Source organism: Cheilinus undulatus, linkage group 4, assembly GCF_018320785.1.
Source record: "Cheilinus undulatus linkage group 4, ASM1832078v1, whole genome shotgun sequence".
Lineage (NCBI taxonomy): Eukaryota > Metazoa > Chordata > Actinopteri > Labriformes > Labridae > Cheilinus > Cheilinus undulatus.
The window spans coordinates 17,643,241-17,661,494 of NC_054868.1; the positions used below are offsets into that span (position 1 = coordinate 17,643,241).

At 39.1% G+C, this 18,254-nt stretch overlaps 1 protein-coding gene across 1 annotated transcript; it reads right to left on the reverse strand.

Annotated features, from left to right (window-relative positions):
- Positions 1-9,350: 9,350 nt before the first annotated feature.
- LOC121508305 (keratin, type I cytoskeletal 42-like) lies at positions 9,351-16,916 on the reverse strand. The gene is made up of 9 exons (XM_041785049.1): positions 16,779-16,916; positions 15,970-16,098; positions 13,077-13,159; positions 12,798-12,954; positions 12,479-12,640; positions 12,251-12,376; positions 10,144-10,370; positions 10,020-10,045; positions 9,351-9,935 (listed from the first exon to the last, which is right to left on the reverse strand). The coding sequence occupies exons 1-9, from the start codon at positions 16,899-16,901 to the stop codon at positions 9,829-9,831; spliced, it is 1,140 nt and encodes a 379-aa protein (XP_041640983.1). The 5' UTR covers positions 16,902-16,916; the 3' UTR covers positions 9,351-9,828.
- Positions 16,917-18,254: the final 1,338 nt, after the last annotated feature.

The window sequence follows — 18,254 nt, forward strand, 5'->3', positions numbered from 1 at the left end:
TTTTTTGTACTGATGTTGCTAAAAAATTCCCCAGCCAACAGGACGTCAGCAAATCCGGCCCCTGACCCAAAATGCGTTTGACACTCCTGTTGTCCTATGGTACAGTATGATTCAATGAAAAAAAATGACTGAAAATAGAGCCTATTGTATTTTTCTCTTAATAACATAACAAAAACCCATGTAATACAGCTGATTTGATGCAGAAATACAAATTAACTGTATTGAGTTCTTAATGGGACCTTGGGCCAGATATAATTACTAAGATATTGTATCTGAACACATGAAACCCTAAGAACAGGAGAGCACATGAACTTCAGAAAATGATGAAGAGAAGCCACAAGTTTGTGCATTAAAGTCATTTAAGCATAGAGTCTTTATTCTCATATCTCTTTGGAGGAGATGTCAGATTTACATTTGTTTTTTATTCTCTGCCTAAGGTGGATGCAGTTTGTCCAGCTTGATGTCACCAACTATTCACTAATATTTAACCTAACAGATGTTGGTTATAATGCAGATTTTCTTACACTGAATGGAGTTAAATGTGTTGTTAGTGGCCACTGCACACTGTACTGCTTCTGTTAAATCACGTTCATATGACGGTCATCAAAGAAGTTGAGGTGAGTGATATTAGGGGGGGCCTCACATTGATCTTTGCCTGGGGCCTCCAATTCACTAAAACCGCCCCTGTGTACAGCTATGCATGTTTTAGTTTAGTAATACTTAATAACAACGTTTCATGATTCATACCAAGAGGCAAACACTTCCCAGCATTCATTGGGTAAGAGGCTGGGTATACCCTAGACTGGTTGCCAGTCAATCACAGGGCTTATATAGAGACAGACAACCAGGCATTCTCACACTCACACCTGCTGCCAATTTAGGATCATCAATTAACCTAAATGCCTTTGATGATGGGGGGAAGGCGGAGTACCCGGAGAGAACCCATGCATGCCTGGGAAGAACATGAAAATTCTGCACAGAAAGGCCCAGACCGGGAAGTGTACCAGGAACCCTTCGGCCTTGATAACAGCTTGCGTTCTTGCTGGCATTGTTTATATGTACGTTTTTACAGTCTATTTTGTTACTGAGCTCCAAATAGTTTCTAGCTCTTTCCACAGACTTGTTTTAGATCAAACTTTTGTGTGATCAATCTTTGAATCTACTAAATCCCAATTTTTTTCTAATACAATTAGAATCTGGACTTCAACTTTGTTCCAGTACTCCAGATTCCTTTTTCTTGGTCAAATAGACTCAGCACAGCTTTGAAGTGTGCTTGGGGTAGTGGTCTTGTCAGTGTATAAACCCATGACCAATCAGATTTTGTCAGGAAGGGATTCCATGATGATACATTCTTGTTCATGATACTGTTGATTTTCACTAATTTGCCCACACCGTTTTCATAAATGGAACCACATACTATAATGGAATCTCCAGTGTGTTTCACTGTGGCTGCAGCGCATGTGGCGTCAAAACACCCTCCAGCTTTTCTGTGGAAAAAAAAACACCACAATGCTGACTGAAAAGTTCAAATTTTGACATGTCCGTCCAGAGTACCTTCTTCCAGTCATCAGCAGTCCAGTGTTTGTGCTCCGTGGCAAATTGGAGGCGTTTCTGGATGTTTGCAGGCCTCAGTAATAGCTTCTTAGCAGCTATTCTTCCCTTTAAGCCTTGTTCCATCTGTCATCTTATGGTCATTCTGGAGACTTTCTCAGACTCTGATCTAAAAGCATTCATCTCTGCCTGAAGATCAGCAGTGGTCTTCCTTCTGTCTCTAGTACTTAAAATCTGACATTTCTGACATCTGCTCCGGTTAACTTTCTCTCCTACCTCCTCCATGGAGCATTTTGTAAGTACCAGTCTCTGCAGTTGACTCCAAAGCATACATGACCACACTGTGAGAACCACTTTATGTCTTTCCCTATTTGTCTCGGAGACCATCCAGCATCATGAAGTGCTTTACTGAAGACTCTTTCATTTACAGTGAGCTCATTTTCGAATTTTGAACAGGAATGAGGAATTTCAACTGAATTTACATTTTTATACCCAAATTTGAGCCGGCTCACTGGGCTTCTCTGAGAAGTCAAAAATTAATAAATCGTAACATTCAACCACTCAAACTAATTTTCTGTTCAGAAATGCATAAAATAACTATAAATTGACATCTTAGACAAGAAGTAATAATATGCTCTATTATTTATCTGTTTGTTTTGTTTTATGTAAAAAATATATATATTTATTTCAAAATGATCTTTAGGTTTGGACATACTAATGTATTAACAACTACAGAAATATAAAAATGATGCAGTGCTGGAAATGTTAATGTAGGGCAGCTGTGGCATAAACCTTACATTGGGTGGTGGTCTAATAAATGTGTTTGGCACTGTATGTGTATATAGTGATTGAAATGTGATCCACCAGCAGAAACAGGTAATGTTGTGAATGTGAGTTTACACTGAAACTCAAAAGAGCCTTTGCACTTTGTTTAAGGGTGTGGTGAGTTTCAACAGATCAGCTCATTCAAATGTTTTTTAAGTGGGTTTATGGAGAGTTCACTCAGTTAAAAAATTTGACTTGAATATTTGTTCATGTTTGAAAATTCTTGGGTGAATAGGGTGAATTTATGTATATACATTTTATAAAGGAACCATGTGAGACTAAGTGTCCAACTAGTGTAAAGTGTACTAAGTGTACAACCTAATGTAAACTGTGTTTTTGCTGGGAAAGGGGCATAGTTAACTTGTGAATTTTAAATCAAACTACAAATTACTCAATTAGATTTGCAATTACAAAAAACAGAGCCTAAGCCCAGCAATCTCATATTTAATAAGACAGAGTAATTGGCTGTTGTCAGAGATGATGGACAGCCTGACTGAGCCTTTTCTCCTGAGGCAGTCAGCAGCGATGGCTTCATCCCAGCGATCTACACAATCAAACCACTCAACAGCTCCCAACACATCAGCAGGGAGCGTCACTTCAGGTGAAGATAAGGATGACAGTTGAACATGTTTTTATAGTCAAATAGTTCAGAGGATTTACATGCATGCTCTATGTATGTGGGAAATAAACTCATGCTGTGATGTGAAACTTGTCGTTACAAATATTAGGGTGGGTAAGGTAAAGAATGTTTCTGGGTTGTTGCACGCTGTGCAGTAAAAGTTAACATGGTGAAGGGTGGCTGAAGATCACTGTTCAGACCTCTGGAGGTGTTATGGGAGTAACTGAACGAAACACTGGGTTCACTGTTGAGGGCCATGGTGAGTGCTGGCTTCTACAGCGGTCCACATGGTGGACTTGTTTGGGCATATATTAAGGGCTTAACTGGGTTTAAGGATTTCTTCATTGAGTGCTTATCCCTGCAGAAGGGAACAAATATCTTGCATTTGCATCAAAAAATATGAATTAGTTTGAAACATTTTAGCACCATATAGCTACATTTTCCAGGTAAAGGAAAAAAAGGAAAAATGCAATGCTAGTGATGTATAGGTTAGTTTGAATGTTATAATCATACAGTGCAGTTTTAAGCCTTGTGGCTTTGTCAACTAGATAATGCATCACTGAAATATCTGAGGTAGGGATGCACAATATTGGATTTTTGACTATATCTAATATGTTGATATTTCCAAAGTCATTTTAGCCGATATTGTTATGATAAATAAAATTTATGGCATCTTTTTTAGTGTAAAAAACACAGAGTCAAACAGAGCTTGGGGAGAGGTGGGGAAGTACACAGTCTGGTAGTTGTTTTGTGATTGGGGCTTTATTTAAAATGTTCAGGGCTCACACACGATGAGCCCCCTAGAGCAGTGTTTCCCAACCATTTTTCCTTGGAGCCCCCCCTACACGCTCCTCAGAAAAGCAAAGCCCCCCTAGGACCCAAGAGAGAAAAAAAAGTGACACATTGCTGCCAAAAATCAACATAGATTTTAATTGTTCCACTGATAAAACCCTGAAAAAGGTCCATGCATACTTTTCTTAACAAAAGACCTTTGTATAAATTACTTTATAACTGCTTTATCATGGTTTTAGTCAATATTTGCAAACCAATTTTTGGCAGCCTCAGAGCAGACAAAGCCTCGAGCCCCCCCTAAGATCTCTGGCGCCCCCCCCCCCCCCGGGGGGTCCCGGACCCTAGGTTGGGAACCAAGGCCCTAGAGTATGTGGTACCCTGGGCCATCCTTTTTCAACCGGGGGGGGCACAGCAACCTGGGGTGCATTCAAAATGCATCAAATTTAACCAAGATTTTTCATGACTACACAGGTAATTAGCTATCCAGTCACAACTTATCAGGACTGTCTAAAATGCTTCTTTCATTAAATCAAAATGGGTCTACAAAGAAGACAGAGAAATATGAGGTACAGTTATTTAAAACAAGACTAATGCTGTAATACAGTTTTATTGAACACAGGTTTTTCAGTGTCTTTCTCCTTCAATATACTCTCCTTCTGCATCAACACACCCCTGCATCCAGGTCTTCCACTGATCAGAGCAGTGCTGTAAGTGCTGTAGGTCTTCTTCAGAACCGCTGTGGTTCTTTTCTTAACTTATGACAAAGTCTCAAAATGTGTTCCTTTGAGCACAGATTTGATCTCAGAAAAAAAGGAAAAGTCACACAGTGCTAGATCAGGTGAATAGGGAGGGTGATCAAGCACTGTGATTTGTTTTTGAGCCAGAAACCGCTTTACTGAGGGGGCAGTGTGAGCTGGCACGTTGCCTTGATGAAGGATGAAACCCTTTCTCCACAACTGTGGTCTCTTTCTTTGGACTTTTTCTCCCAGTTTTTCCAGAGCCTATTTGTGATAGCGTTGGTATTGTGTTCTGGGACCCACTTCTTCAAACGACACCCTTAATGTCAAAGAAAACAATCAGCATGGTCTTGAATTTGGACTTGCTTTGTTGTGCTTTCTTCATTTTTGTTGACGTTTTCCAATGCATTGACTGCTGTTTTGTCCCAGGATCATATTGGAAGATCCAAGTTTAAATCACTCCTTCTAAAAATGTCATAGATTGGTCCCGGCTCATTTAATGTAGCTTGGACCTAAATAGCATTAAAGTAAGTAGTGACAACATCACTATTAAAAGCTATCTTGTTGTGTTACTGTGCTACGTACTGACAAAGTAATGCATTCGAGTTGGCTACTTTTACATTATGAAAAATTAAAATCCTTATGCAGCGCGTTGCAGATATCTATTTATTGTTTGCATACACTGTAGCATTCTGTAAACTACAGCATGTCTCGAATGTGTCATTTTTCAACAGCCCTGTGTTGCCGGCCAATAAACCATGAGCCTTACAACAGGAATAGCAGACACAATAACATTACAGCTCTGAAACGCAGAAACTATCCTCTGTGCCATCTTCCACATGAAGTAGGATGGAAACAGATACAGTGCAGATGATTTTTTCCAGTCATGGATTACTTTATAAAGAAAGCTTTTAGAAAAAAAGTCAGATACAAAATGATAAAGTCTGAAACATTTTTGACAAAAACACTGATATATTAAATGAAAATAATTCATTTTTCTAAAAAGGACAAAACAGATTTTACTTTGCGAAACAAATTTACAAAACACAAAACACTTTTACATGACCTGAGACAAATTAAAAGTGGAAGAACACAAAAATTACAAACAGCGGTATCTTACTGAAAGAGAAGGTGTTTCAAACTTTATAATTTTGTGTCAGGCTTTTTAAAATTAGTTTCAAGTTTTGTTGAAGTGTTTCAAACTTTTTAATTTTGTATTGCACTTCTTGGCCAAAGAAGGTTGTACTTCACTGAGGATTATGCATCACATTTTTTCTGCACAATATAAAAGTCATTAGTATTTCATTTTAAGGTTTTATGCTTTTTTTCTGCATTTACACTCAGATAAGCTGGTCTAAGTTTGTTTTTCTCTCACAAAAGCAAGTTAATTATAAGTAGCCCATTTTCTATTCAAATCATTCTGCAGATACTAGTATATTAAGATCCTATCCATATGAACATTGTCTATACTGCTTGTCCTATTTGGGGTCATGGAGGGCTGGGGCAATTCCAGCTGTCATTGTGTGAAACGAAGGGTACGCCCTGGACTGGTTGTGAGTCAAATACCGGGCTGACATGCAGAGACAAAAAAGCTGGCACACTTATATCCACACCTTCAAGCAATTTAGAGTCACAAATAAATCTAACAAGCATGTCTTTTTACTGTGGGATGAAGTCAGAGTATCCAGAGAAACCCTCACATGCATAAGGGAACATTCAAACTGCACACAAAAAGGCTCGGTCCACTGGGGATTTAAACCAGGAACCTAGTGCAGCACCGCTGTACAGCCCTTGTTGAGATTATCTTGCTTAAAATGTGAAAGAATCTACATGTTTAAATGTTGCAAGAGCCTTATTCTACCTACAATCTATCCTACAGGTTTCATTTCCATGTTAATGAACTTCCTCAATGTTAGCCACCTACACAATAAGACTTGATTAGTTTGAAAATGTAATTAGCTACTTATTATTCCCAGTACATTATTCTGCACTTGTAAGCACACCCTGCCAGTCTTCCAGTGAGGATTAAGTTGTGGTTTATGTAAGATAAGGGATAAATAGTGATGGTATGTGTGGCAGGAGGGTGAGGTGTGTCTGCGGTTTCATATGTAAGGGAAATATGCGTCTGTTTAATTGAGGTTTGTGAATTTTGTTTGCCAATAGCTGAAAGGAATTTTTGTTTTTACTAAAGGAGTTTCAAACATTCTGCATCCTCAGAGCAAACCCAGTGATTTACACCCTGTATCTGTGGATGACAGTCTGCTATGCTCTGCATGTTTTGTGCATGGGAGTTGGACTTGCAGTTGAACTTCAAGGGCCTCTGCCAAAATCCATATCAATAAGTCTTTTTGACACATTTACTGTGTCACATACCCAAACCACTTTTCATGGTAATGGGAAAGACTGCTCAGAATGCACAAGACCAATTCAAGTGTGAGTTCGAAGTGCCTCAGAGACACGGATAACCCCAGCTTGTGGTAAAAACAGAAACAGTATGTGCAAATGTGCTGCGACATGAAGAACAGCCTGGAATGCCTCTACCTGGGCGTGTAACTCTCAAGTACGAGCCAACATTAAACAATATCTCACTTTTTATCTCATGAAGGAGAGGCAGGCGAGGCAGCCATGACTCAGAGCAGCATTAGGTGTCTTTCTTTAATACTATGATCCTCTGTCTTTGTGTGCCTGGTTTATTCTACTTCATGCCCAGACTGGTTTCTGTTGCATCTTGCCACACAGGAATGCCTTGCAGGTGTGGGCAACACCCTTTATAGCAAGGAGAAAGTCTCTGAATCACTGCTAATGTTTGTATAATCTGAGAGAGCAGAACTTTTACAGCAGAATGCTGGACTCACAAACAGGCACTTTTCATTAAAAATATTAAATTAACAACTGTTTTTGGATGAAGAGACCTTGTGCTCAAAATTAAGCTCTGCATGCTTTGGTTTTGATGTTTAGAGAGATAACTGTTGTCAGTAGAAACCAACATTTCCTCATGTGATTCACTCTACCATGAACAAGAGCGTCTTTGTTTGCTATTCCTGTGTGTCAATCATCTTCACTGAATGTGCAAAAGTAAATCAGAGAACTGTATCTGACAACTTTTGAACACTATTACTGAAGCATGGGGCTAAATGGAAAGGTGACTTCAACCGTGGAATTTCTGTATGTTGGTTTTCAAGTCGCAATGATGATGCATACTGCTTTGTTGTTTTATTGTTTTGTCCTGTCTTGGCATGCAGATTGATTTAATAAGCACAAGACAGTGATGGAAATAAGTAATATCCTCTTTGCCTAAACTTGATTATGCTGAGCTGCACAAAAACAGCTACAACCCATCAAATTTTATTCCAGCTAATTGCTGCTGCTGATGTACAGAAATATTGTGAGGCATGCAGCACAAAAGCAGTGAAAGGAAAAGAGCCTTTAAGACTGTCAAATTAGTTAATTGGGTTGTTGAATCACTGATGTTTGGACAGTTTGAAAAATCAAGCCTCCACTTGATTCAACTCCACCCAAACGAAGAATTCACTGATTCAGGGCTGCCCTCATCAGCAGGCCTGCCTACAGACTTGGCTGGGCCCCTGAAAAACCAGGAGAGCAGACCCTCGCCAGTTGTAAATTTATTAATGACATAAATGTATATGTGATGGATCAGTAAGTCCTGGCTAAAGGTTATTTAATTCTAGAGCAGAAAAGTGTGCTAGCTTTCATGGGTTCTGATGTTTAAGTGATTTTCATCACTGTTTCTGCCCATTTTTCTCCACTTTTGACCCATTTTTGCCTTTTTTTTAACCATTTTATTTCACTCTTTGCCTATTTTTTGGTCACTTTCAATGACTTTTACAATATTTTTAACACCTTTTCATTTTTTTAGCCACCTGTTTTGGACACTTTTATATAGTTTGCCATATTTTGCCCCTTTTTGCTACTTTTAACTGCTTTTTTACAATTTTTTCCCATTTATGCCACTTTTTGCCACTCTTTCACTTTTCACCATTCATTACTGTCAAATTTGGCCACTTTTAACTTTTTTTTTTTTTTTTTTGCCTTTATTTCACAATTGTTATTTTTGCCTCAAAGTTATTTCAGTTCCTTCTACTTTATTCTCTGGTATCCTGACATTTATGCACATCATGGCTCAGCTATTCAGATGGACATTACTTTCCAACTGATTTCGTCAATCTGCCCATCCACAAAGGTAGAATTGCCAAAAAAAGGTCATTGTATTTTAAGAGAAGGAGTTTACATTTTCAGTAAGCTATATCTTACCACAGCATGTATGAATTAAACTTATTTCTTTGTTGCTTTGATAAGAGTGGTCATTATTCTGGTTAAATATAAAATAGGGTTTTCACAGATTAACGTTAAAATGGACCATGATTTTCCAGACCTCCATGTGCCCCCCATTCAACTGGGCCCCAGAAAGCTCTCCCCTTTATCCCCCCTCATGAGCGGCCTTGCTCATCAGACCAAATCTACATTTAAAAGTGAACAGAAATGCTTTCTTTCCTGACATCAATTTTCATCTTTAGTTTTGTAACTTCCGTAGATTATTGTCCTGTGACTGCATGTGCTAGTTTTTCAGTCTGCCCTGTCTTTGGCTAAATAAGGTTGTGCAATCCAACAATTTCTTTGCCAGAACTTGACTTTTACAGAGCTAAACAACAGTGACACCTGGTGATCAACAGGGAAAGTACAGCCTAAATTAAAAAAGTGTAAGGGAATTAATGTCACTTTACTTTGGGGTATTTTGAACATTTTGCAACTGAATTAAAAAAAATAAATCAACCAATAAATGAATAGGACACCAACCTTGAGCTCATTCAAAGTTTATTTCTCGTTTCGTGACTTAAAGTGGGTTGAATCTTTGCCATTTTACACCTCCTATGTTATTTATTCATTTATCTATTTTTGCACAAAAAGATAATTTTAAGAAATTACATAAAACTTTGTTTGACTTTGCTAATGAATGATCAGTTTTAGGACAAGACACGTCTTTTCAAAGATTAAAAATCTTACCATAGCTTTTGATCACAGTTTGGACTCATGATAATCAAAGTGAGTTAACCATCAAGCAGAAATCATTACAGGCATTAACTCTCTTAAATTATTGAATTGTAATAAAAGGACAAAAACCAGGAACCCTACAATAGCAGTCTGAAAAAATTTGGAGAAGGAAACTTGAAAGCAAAAGTAAATGGCCAAATGTAGAAAATATTTTTTTTAACATGATTAAAATTGAAGATGTACCACTGAAGAGCCCAGTCATGTTTGATTATAGGTTCAGTAACAGCAGCTGTGTTACTGGATGTTCTGCACCTCAGTGTCAATGGTGGAGGACACCACCTTTCCATCTACAACCTGCTCCACGATGGTCTTCACTCTTCTCTCAATGTGAGGTTTATGCTCTGCAGAGACACAGACATACAGTAATAAATGATAACTCTAATGAGAATAATCAGTGTTTTTGTCAGAAATGAGTAGGTTCTTACCTTCCACCACCTTGCTGATGACCACCCTACAAAGAGAGGAAAACATTTTTCAATCATGTGTTCTTGATTTTTTCCTTGATTCACTTATGAGAGATCAAATGTCCTGATTCTTTTTTTCACTTACTTCTTCTCCTGCCTCTCTCCCTCCAGCAGCCTCCTGTACTCAGCGATCTCCAACTCCAGCCTCATCTTGATGTCCAGCAGCATTTTGTACTCAGACTGCTGCGTCTCTATGGAGACCCTGAGCTCCTGCAGCTCTGTCTCAAACACGTTGATGGTCATCTGCAGCTGGCTGAGCTGGATGCTGTAACGGGATTTGGTTTCTTCCTGGTTCTGCTGTAGGCACTGAATCTGTAACATGAACAGGATCGATGTGAGGACAACAAACCTTGCCTGGTGCAATATGATGACCAAGGGCAGAGTTTTTGTTTTCTATTTGCAGGTGGTTTATGCCCTTTTGTCGCCACTTTTTGCCCATTTTTGCCTGTTATTTGCCACTTTCTGAACATTTTTGCCACTTTTTTGCCCATTTTTTGCCCATAAATACATATCATTGATCACAGATCATGGTAAATCATTGGTGACAAAAACTCAAACACCTAACAACCCATCATGAACACTTTAAACAAAAACAACTGATCCAACCACATGGATAAACAACCAATTCCCCTGAAAAGTCATGGACAGACAAAAAAACCTCCCCATCCTCAAACAAAGCATGTGGGAAGGAAAATGAGCAGTCATCTCTGTTGACAAACTGCATATCCATGGGGATATAATAAGTTCTTTGCAGATGATGTCACGCAGCAATGGAGGATACCCCCTAGGGGGGCAAATAATGATGCCTGGAGAGAAACGCTGCTAAAAAGGCCGTGTTTTGAGCTGTTAAGGATTATTACAAGCAGTCAAAGTGTGACAATATAAACATTCTTAATACTTCAGCTACTTTTGTGTCCTGAAAGTAGTGAAATATTCAGGCAAAAAATATTTCTAAAAAGGTTTTAAAAACTGAATCTGTGAAGGCAGGAAGTCAGCAGGTAGGAATGAAAAAGCCTCCATCTAAAGCCTGGATGACGGTGTCACACAACACTTGTTTATCTGTTTCCACAAAGTGGCTCAGTTTGGTTCAGTACAGTTTTGTCATTAAACTCTCATCTTACCCGTGTTTCCTCAGTCTCACCAGCTTCCGCACTCGCTCGTTGTTATGGGAAATCCATCTCTGTTTAGAGCTTTAGAGCAGTTTGGCTTTTTAAATGTTGATTAAATAATGACAAAGGATGGAGGAAAGGGAACTGGTACTCAAAACAGGCATTTTGTAGCCAAGGCTCATTTGTGAACAGTACATGATTACTCAGGCGCTTACCCCACATGGTGAATTCGGTTCATAGCACATCGCTGTTTTAATTTAAAGCATGTTTATGACAAAACAATGATTTTTTTTATATGTTAAAGAGCTCAGCTAACCTTTTAGCTCAGTCTTGTTTCCCTTCATCTGAATGCTAAAAATGCTAGGAGGTCTGCTAGACTGAGTAATTTGTGGTATTGATTGCCACCATGCCGGGTAAATCAGTTAAATTGTGGTAAAAATCACTGTTTTGAAAAGTGTAGGAATTGTACTCATTGTATATAGAAATGTTCTGATGATAACAGAAGTATAAAGGTCCATTTAGTACTAACTTTTCAATTCCCATTCATTGCTTTTGGCTGCCCCCCTCTTCCTGACCCCAAAGGACATTTGGGATCACATGATTGCTTTACAATTTGGCTGATTACATTAATTGAAAGAAATGAGCATTGAAACTAAAAGCAAAGACTTAAATGTAAGGACTTTTTATTATGTAAACTGGATTGAAATGTTTTTGAGTATTCATCAACTGAAAGTGAACAAAACTATAAAGGTTAAAGACAACAGAAATCTGGTTGAAACTAAGAGCCATTTCAATCTGAATATTTAAAATAGAGGCCAAGTGAACACTGATTCAAAGGCCTGTAGATGGAAACAACGGTAAAAATAGAACTTCCCTCCAACACCAGACTACTTAAAAAAGTCACACTTGTAATTCAGGCTATAATTTAAAAAAATCTACTAAAATGTGTTTATATTTGACAGCGATGTGTCACCTTTTCCATGTGGGGAGGGGTGAGGATGGAAATATCTTTGTTAATCTATGATCAGCTAAACTCAGACTGTGAAATGGGTTTTTCATGGCATCCCTTCATCTATGACCTACCTCTGCGAGGAAGCTTGAACGACTGATGTCCAAACTCTGGTAGGTCCTCTTCAGCTCTGATAGCTCACTGCTGTGCGTCTTTACCTCTTGGCCAAATTGAAGGATTTCCGTCTGGAGTGTTTCCATCTTTAACACACACGCATACATACAGACGTGTATTTATACATGTTTCTGAAATATCATAAACTCTTTAATCAAACTTTTTATTCTCATTGATAAATCTCCTACCTTTGTTTGGAACCATTTTTCAAGCTCCAGCTTGTTCTTGGCGGCCACAGCTTCGTACTGCTCCCTAACCTCCTCCAGGACTTTAGTCAGATCAACAGAAGATGTGCTGTCTACCTCCACATTGACTTGGCCAGTCTGCTTGATCCTGAGCTCACACATCTCCTGCAGGATGGAAGAGGGAAATATTTAGTCATGCAGTGAGGCATGACAGGGAAAAGAGTCATATCTGGTTACACCACCAGAGGGCGCCATTGTATCTGTTAGCAGCAGTTTTCTTCAGGCGCTTTAAACCCTCTCTTTGGATCAGATTGGTTCTCACCTCCTCATGGTTCCTCTTCAAAAAAGCCAGCTCCTCTTTGAGACCTTCTATCTGCAACTCCATGTCACTGATGGACAGAGTCATGCTGTCCCGGACCCCTCGGAGACGGGCCACATCCGCCTCCACCATGCTATGGATGTTTAGCTCTGTCTCATACCTACAGATAAGAAAAGACATTTTATCCAGTCAAATTAAAAACAATGTCTTTTAACTACTTCAGAAAAAAAGGCCACAAATAAACTTAATGCACTGTGTAGCAAGAGAGGAATTTACACCTACTTTATTTTAAAGTCGTCTGCTGCCAGGCTAGCATTGTCAATCTGCAGGACGATACCCTGGTTGTCCAGATATCTCCTTGTGATCTAACCGACAGGGCAAAACAGAGGTTAGACAGAAATGCTTCACTGAACAGACCCATCAGTTTTTTCAATGACATGTTTTCTGATAGCAGAAAATGATTCATTAAAAATTAACTCCCATCTTCCTGCATCTTCCTCCAATGCCCCTTTTCTGATTTTAAACCATCTAATGCAGGGGCGTCAAACTCATATTGAGTCTGGGGCTGGATTTGCTCTGATGAGAAGTCCTGAGGGCCGGACTATTTAGGCCAGGATCATGAAAGTCAATCGTGGATTCTGAATTTAGGCCTTACCTATGAGCCTAGCAAGTAAAAATGATAAGTTTAAAAGCTCAAAGTCTGGGATAAAAAGTCAAACATATTAGTTCAAAAGGTCAAAACACAAAACTTAAAGGCAAAATAATGTTTTTAAAAGGCAGATATAGGAGATAGAAAGTCAAAATCATACGTTTTAAAGGTAAAAATATGATTTAAAATTTTAAAGTGTGAATCTTGAAGGTCAAAACATGAAAAAAGTCAAGATCGTAAGTTTAAGTCAGAATCGTACGATGTAAAATTGAAAATATTAGACAACATGAATTTCCCACCTTCCTGAGTTTTAATCTAACTTCTTCTACTCTTTACTATTTCAGAGTTTTATAATTCAACAAGGATGTTTTAAATCATCAAGGTTAAGTTAATACATTTATACTGGAGGAAATCTGCAGACCTCATACTGGTGGACCAGTTATAATAGAAAGATCATATGATCTTGCGGCCCGGATACAACTGTACCACGGGCCGGATTTGGCCCCTGGGCCTTGAGTTTGACACCTGTGATCTAATAAGAACAGCTCCCCAAACCTCTTACATCCTCCTTCATCCTCTTGCAGTAGATTCCTAGCTTTATTTCAAGAGACAAATGTTGTTTCACAAATAAGGATATGCCAATAATTTGTTCTACAAGCAGATAAAGCAAGAATCAAAAACCCAAACAAAGCTTGAACTTTTTTTTTTTTTACCAAGTTTCTGAATATGAAGCTTAAAAACAACAAATCATCATTTAAGAACCTTGGGATACACACCTAATCCTAGGCAATCAATCATTTTAAATTTACTGATTATGTTGACTGTGTTTATATTGGTTAAGTGCTTATCTGAAGAATTTGAAGTGGCTCAATGGTGTTTTGTGCTCTCAACTTTACTTGGGAGGTATACATCCCACACTCCAGTTGCCTTCCAATCAGGTGGAGTCATGAGCTTACCCCCTCATCCAATCACCAGTAAGCATCATATCAACCAAGCTTGCCACTTCTCCAGGCAACTAAGCTAGCTTGCCCACTAGCTTCTACTGTATATTGTGCATAAGTTTGTTAACATTAGCTTCACTAATTCAATTCTGAATAATGTCATAGATTAAAACCAGCAAACAAAATCAACTCAGATGAATCTCCTTAAAATTAGGAGAAGTGTATTATTTGGTAGACATCTAGATGCCTTCTAGGAGGCTAAGTAACTTCTTATATAGAGCCTTGCTACAGACATGGTAAGGACATGTTATTATCTTCTATACTGCATATACTGACTATCTGCCAGGCACCTCTTGGTTGTGGATAACTGTGGTGCAGCTAGGCATAGTTAGTGCCTGCCTTCCAGGTTACCTATGAATACTAGCTACCTGCCAGGCAGCCCCTTGACCTCTTTCTGTTATCCAAAACCAACATGCTGCCTGGCAGGTAGCTAGTATTCATAGGTAGACTGGAGGACAAAAAATGCCTAGCTGCCTTACAGTTACCCACAAGAGATTGGCTACCTGGCAGAAGGCCAATATAAATAGACACCCTGGAAGACAAAATTATGCCTTGCTGCCTTATAGTCATCCAGCCTTCCAGGCTGCCTGGCAGGTAGCCAAAATAAGCAGTCTGGAAGACATTAACATGTCTCTTCCATGTCTGTAGGCTCTAGTCTCTTTATCAAAAGTTACTAAGCATCCTAGAAGGCATTTTAGACACCTAATAAATAAATAAGCACCTCTTAATTTTCTAAGGAGATTCAGCTCAGTTGATTGTGTTTGCTTGTTTAAATCTATGGCATCATTCAGGAGAATGATGATGATGATGATGGGTTAAGCTCATGACTTTACCTGATTGGAAGGTGGTTGGAGGGCGGTATGTGCCCTCTAGTTATCTGCTGCTTTAGAAGCTTTGAAATGTTTATTTGGTGGTATTCAGAACAACATATAGCACTTTATTCTAATGAATGCAAGCTACTGCTTTAAGTATTTATTTGAAGCATTCTGGTTTAAAAATCACTGAGACTTTCTTATAGATAACAGGAATTTAAAAGAAAGAGCACTGTTGAGTAAATAATTTCCTGCAGAGTTTAAAGAGTAGTCTACTATTGGTTTACCATTTAAAGACCCCAGTTTGAAAAGTCCAAAAAATTTCTTCCTAAGTCCTTTCCATCCACTTTTCCTAATCTTCCTCTTAGCTGCCAGCTGAGATGCTGATAGCTCAGTGGGTTACCCTGCTGGCTTTGATCTGGGAGGTTGACGGTTGGAAACCCCAGTCAGAGTGCCACATCCATCTCCTGAGAGGGGTGTGGTCAGGGGCGGAGTCAGATAGCTCATTAACATTTAAAGCTACAGACAAAGACAGCTCGTTCTGAGAAGGCCTGAAACAGAGGGGTTTTTAGATATGCAAAAATCCTAGTGTTTTTTAGCAACAAACTTCACAGGCAAGTTCTGGGGACCTCTGAGCAAAATATAAACCTGTCTTAAATGGGCAAAATATGTCCTGTTAAATAGTGTACTGTTGTATGAAATGTGAGCAGTACCTTAGCCCGGAGGTCACTGATGGTGGCGAAGAAGATGGTGAAGTCTCTGGACGCTGCGGGCCCTTTCTTCTCATAGTACTCTCTGATCTGCAGCTCCAGCTTCCTGTTAGCTGACTCCAGAGAACGCACCTAAGCACACAATGAGAGAGTGACATGAGCACAATGGCAATCTATTCATTCATGGAAGTTAAGAGAGAAGACATGTATGCAGGTACAGTCGTTCATCTCTCAACTGGAAGGTGAGAGGTTTGATCCCCAGCTCCTCCTGTTTCATAACAATATGTCCTTATGCAAGACTCTTAAAGATAGCATATTGAAGTGTCTGATAATGTATTAGTGTCTGTTGAGGTGAATGTTGTCAGGATGTATCCCATCTTGTACGGGAAGACTCTTCTTTGAGAGGTAAATGGGCTCTAAAAATGAATGGTAGAGGTAAAAACCCGAAATAAGGCAGTTTTGAAATAAATGCTTCAATAGATGACATAATGAATTAAGTTTTTACAACTCTAATTTACTTCTTGCAACTTGTTTAGCCTACTCAGGTTGCAAAAACTTAATCCATTTTCTGATTGATGCATTTTTAAGTAGTTCAGCAGTTGTCTTTATTTCAGTGTTCTGTCAGCGGCCTGTATGAAGACAATTTTAAAGTGGGGAAAAATCTGCTCAGAAGTATAAGACATATGGTGTTGAATAACAAAAACAAATTAACATGAAAAATGAATGTTGTAAGTGCAGAGTCAAATGTGTACATCAGCAGACATCAATGCTGACTCAGAATCATCATCATCATCATCGTCATTGCTGCTGACCTTCTCCAGGTAGGATGCCAAGCGGTCGTTCAGGTTTTGCATGGTAAACTTCTCATTGGTGATCAATGAGCTCTCACCATACGTGCCAAACTTCCCCACTGTGTCTGAGGTGAAGACTGGCATGGATATGCGGGTCCCATAGCCCCCCGCACCCGCGTACACGCTGGGCGCGCGGCCTCCGTAGGAGCCAGTGGAGACGAGGGTCTGCTCGGCTGCCAACAGCCGCTTCCCCCCACTCAGGTTGAGACCGCTGGCGCTGGAGAAGCTGCGGGAGCTGGAGCTGCGAGTGCTGAAGCTCTTACTGGTGACGGAGACAGGCATGGTGAGAGGTGGAGGTGATGAACAGAGCTGGAGAGTCTGTCTGAGTGAGTGTGTCAGCAGGAGAAAGCGGGCCTTTTTATAGCAGTCTGCAGCAGGGAGACAGCGTCTGTCCTATGTATTAACTATGAGTGGTATGCAGATGATAATATTTCTTTTTTAAACAAATAGGTGTGTACAGAGGCGTTAGAATCGCTCTGATAACAGTGAATGCTGAATATCTTGTTTGACCGCTTGATGGGTGGATAGCTTACAAACATATCATTTTCTTTCCTTCAGTTGCGGTTGGCTTTAAGCATCACTAGATGCCCAACATTTTCTAGTTTAGCATCACCTCAGACAGGCCTATTTAAAAAATGTCTGGGGATCCTGAGATTTAATTTTAAAGATAATGTTTAACTTAATTTTAAAAGGTAAATACAACATCTTTTATTCAATGGCACTTCCACGTGTCCTCTTGAGGCCTTGCAAAACACCAGAAAAATTAGCACAGCCATGTTAATTGTTTATTTTTTAAAAGTAGAAATTAACATCTACAGTCTGGTTCAAAAGAACAATTCTGAATGCAATATCTTAAATCTTTAACGGCATACATTTTATTGGAGTAAATTATTTCATAACTCGCCCATTTTTGGTTTAAATAAGGATCTGAAGCAAAATTGACTGATATGACTACAAAACTGTGGTACTTAAGTAAAAGTACAGTTACTATGGTTAAAATGTAAATGAGTAAAAGTGAAAGTACTTTAAGTAGCCTACTACACTATAGACTACATATAGTTACACTTTCAAAGTGTTAGTTATTTTACAGTATAACAGAGCTGCTGAAAATCTGTGGTAAGGCGCATCTCTTCTGGCAAGAACAAAGCAGAGAGTCAACCTCATTAAGCGCAACAGAGTTTCTAAACATTTTATTGGTTGAAAAGAACTGAAAATTGTCATTTGTTGAATTTGCAGCATTAGGAGGTCATATTTATTGAAATCAAAAGCTATTTCAATCAAAAACATGTTAACAGGCCAAGTAGCATCCTAACAAAGGAGCCCTTCTTTGATATCACCTTCACTATTCTTGCATCCATTGAACTTGTGAGTTTTTGGAGAGTTTCTGCTTGAATTTCTTTGCAGGATGTCAGAATAGCCTCCCAGAGCTGGGGGCCA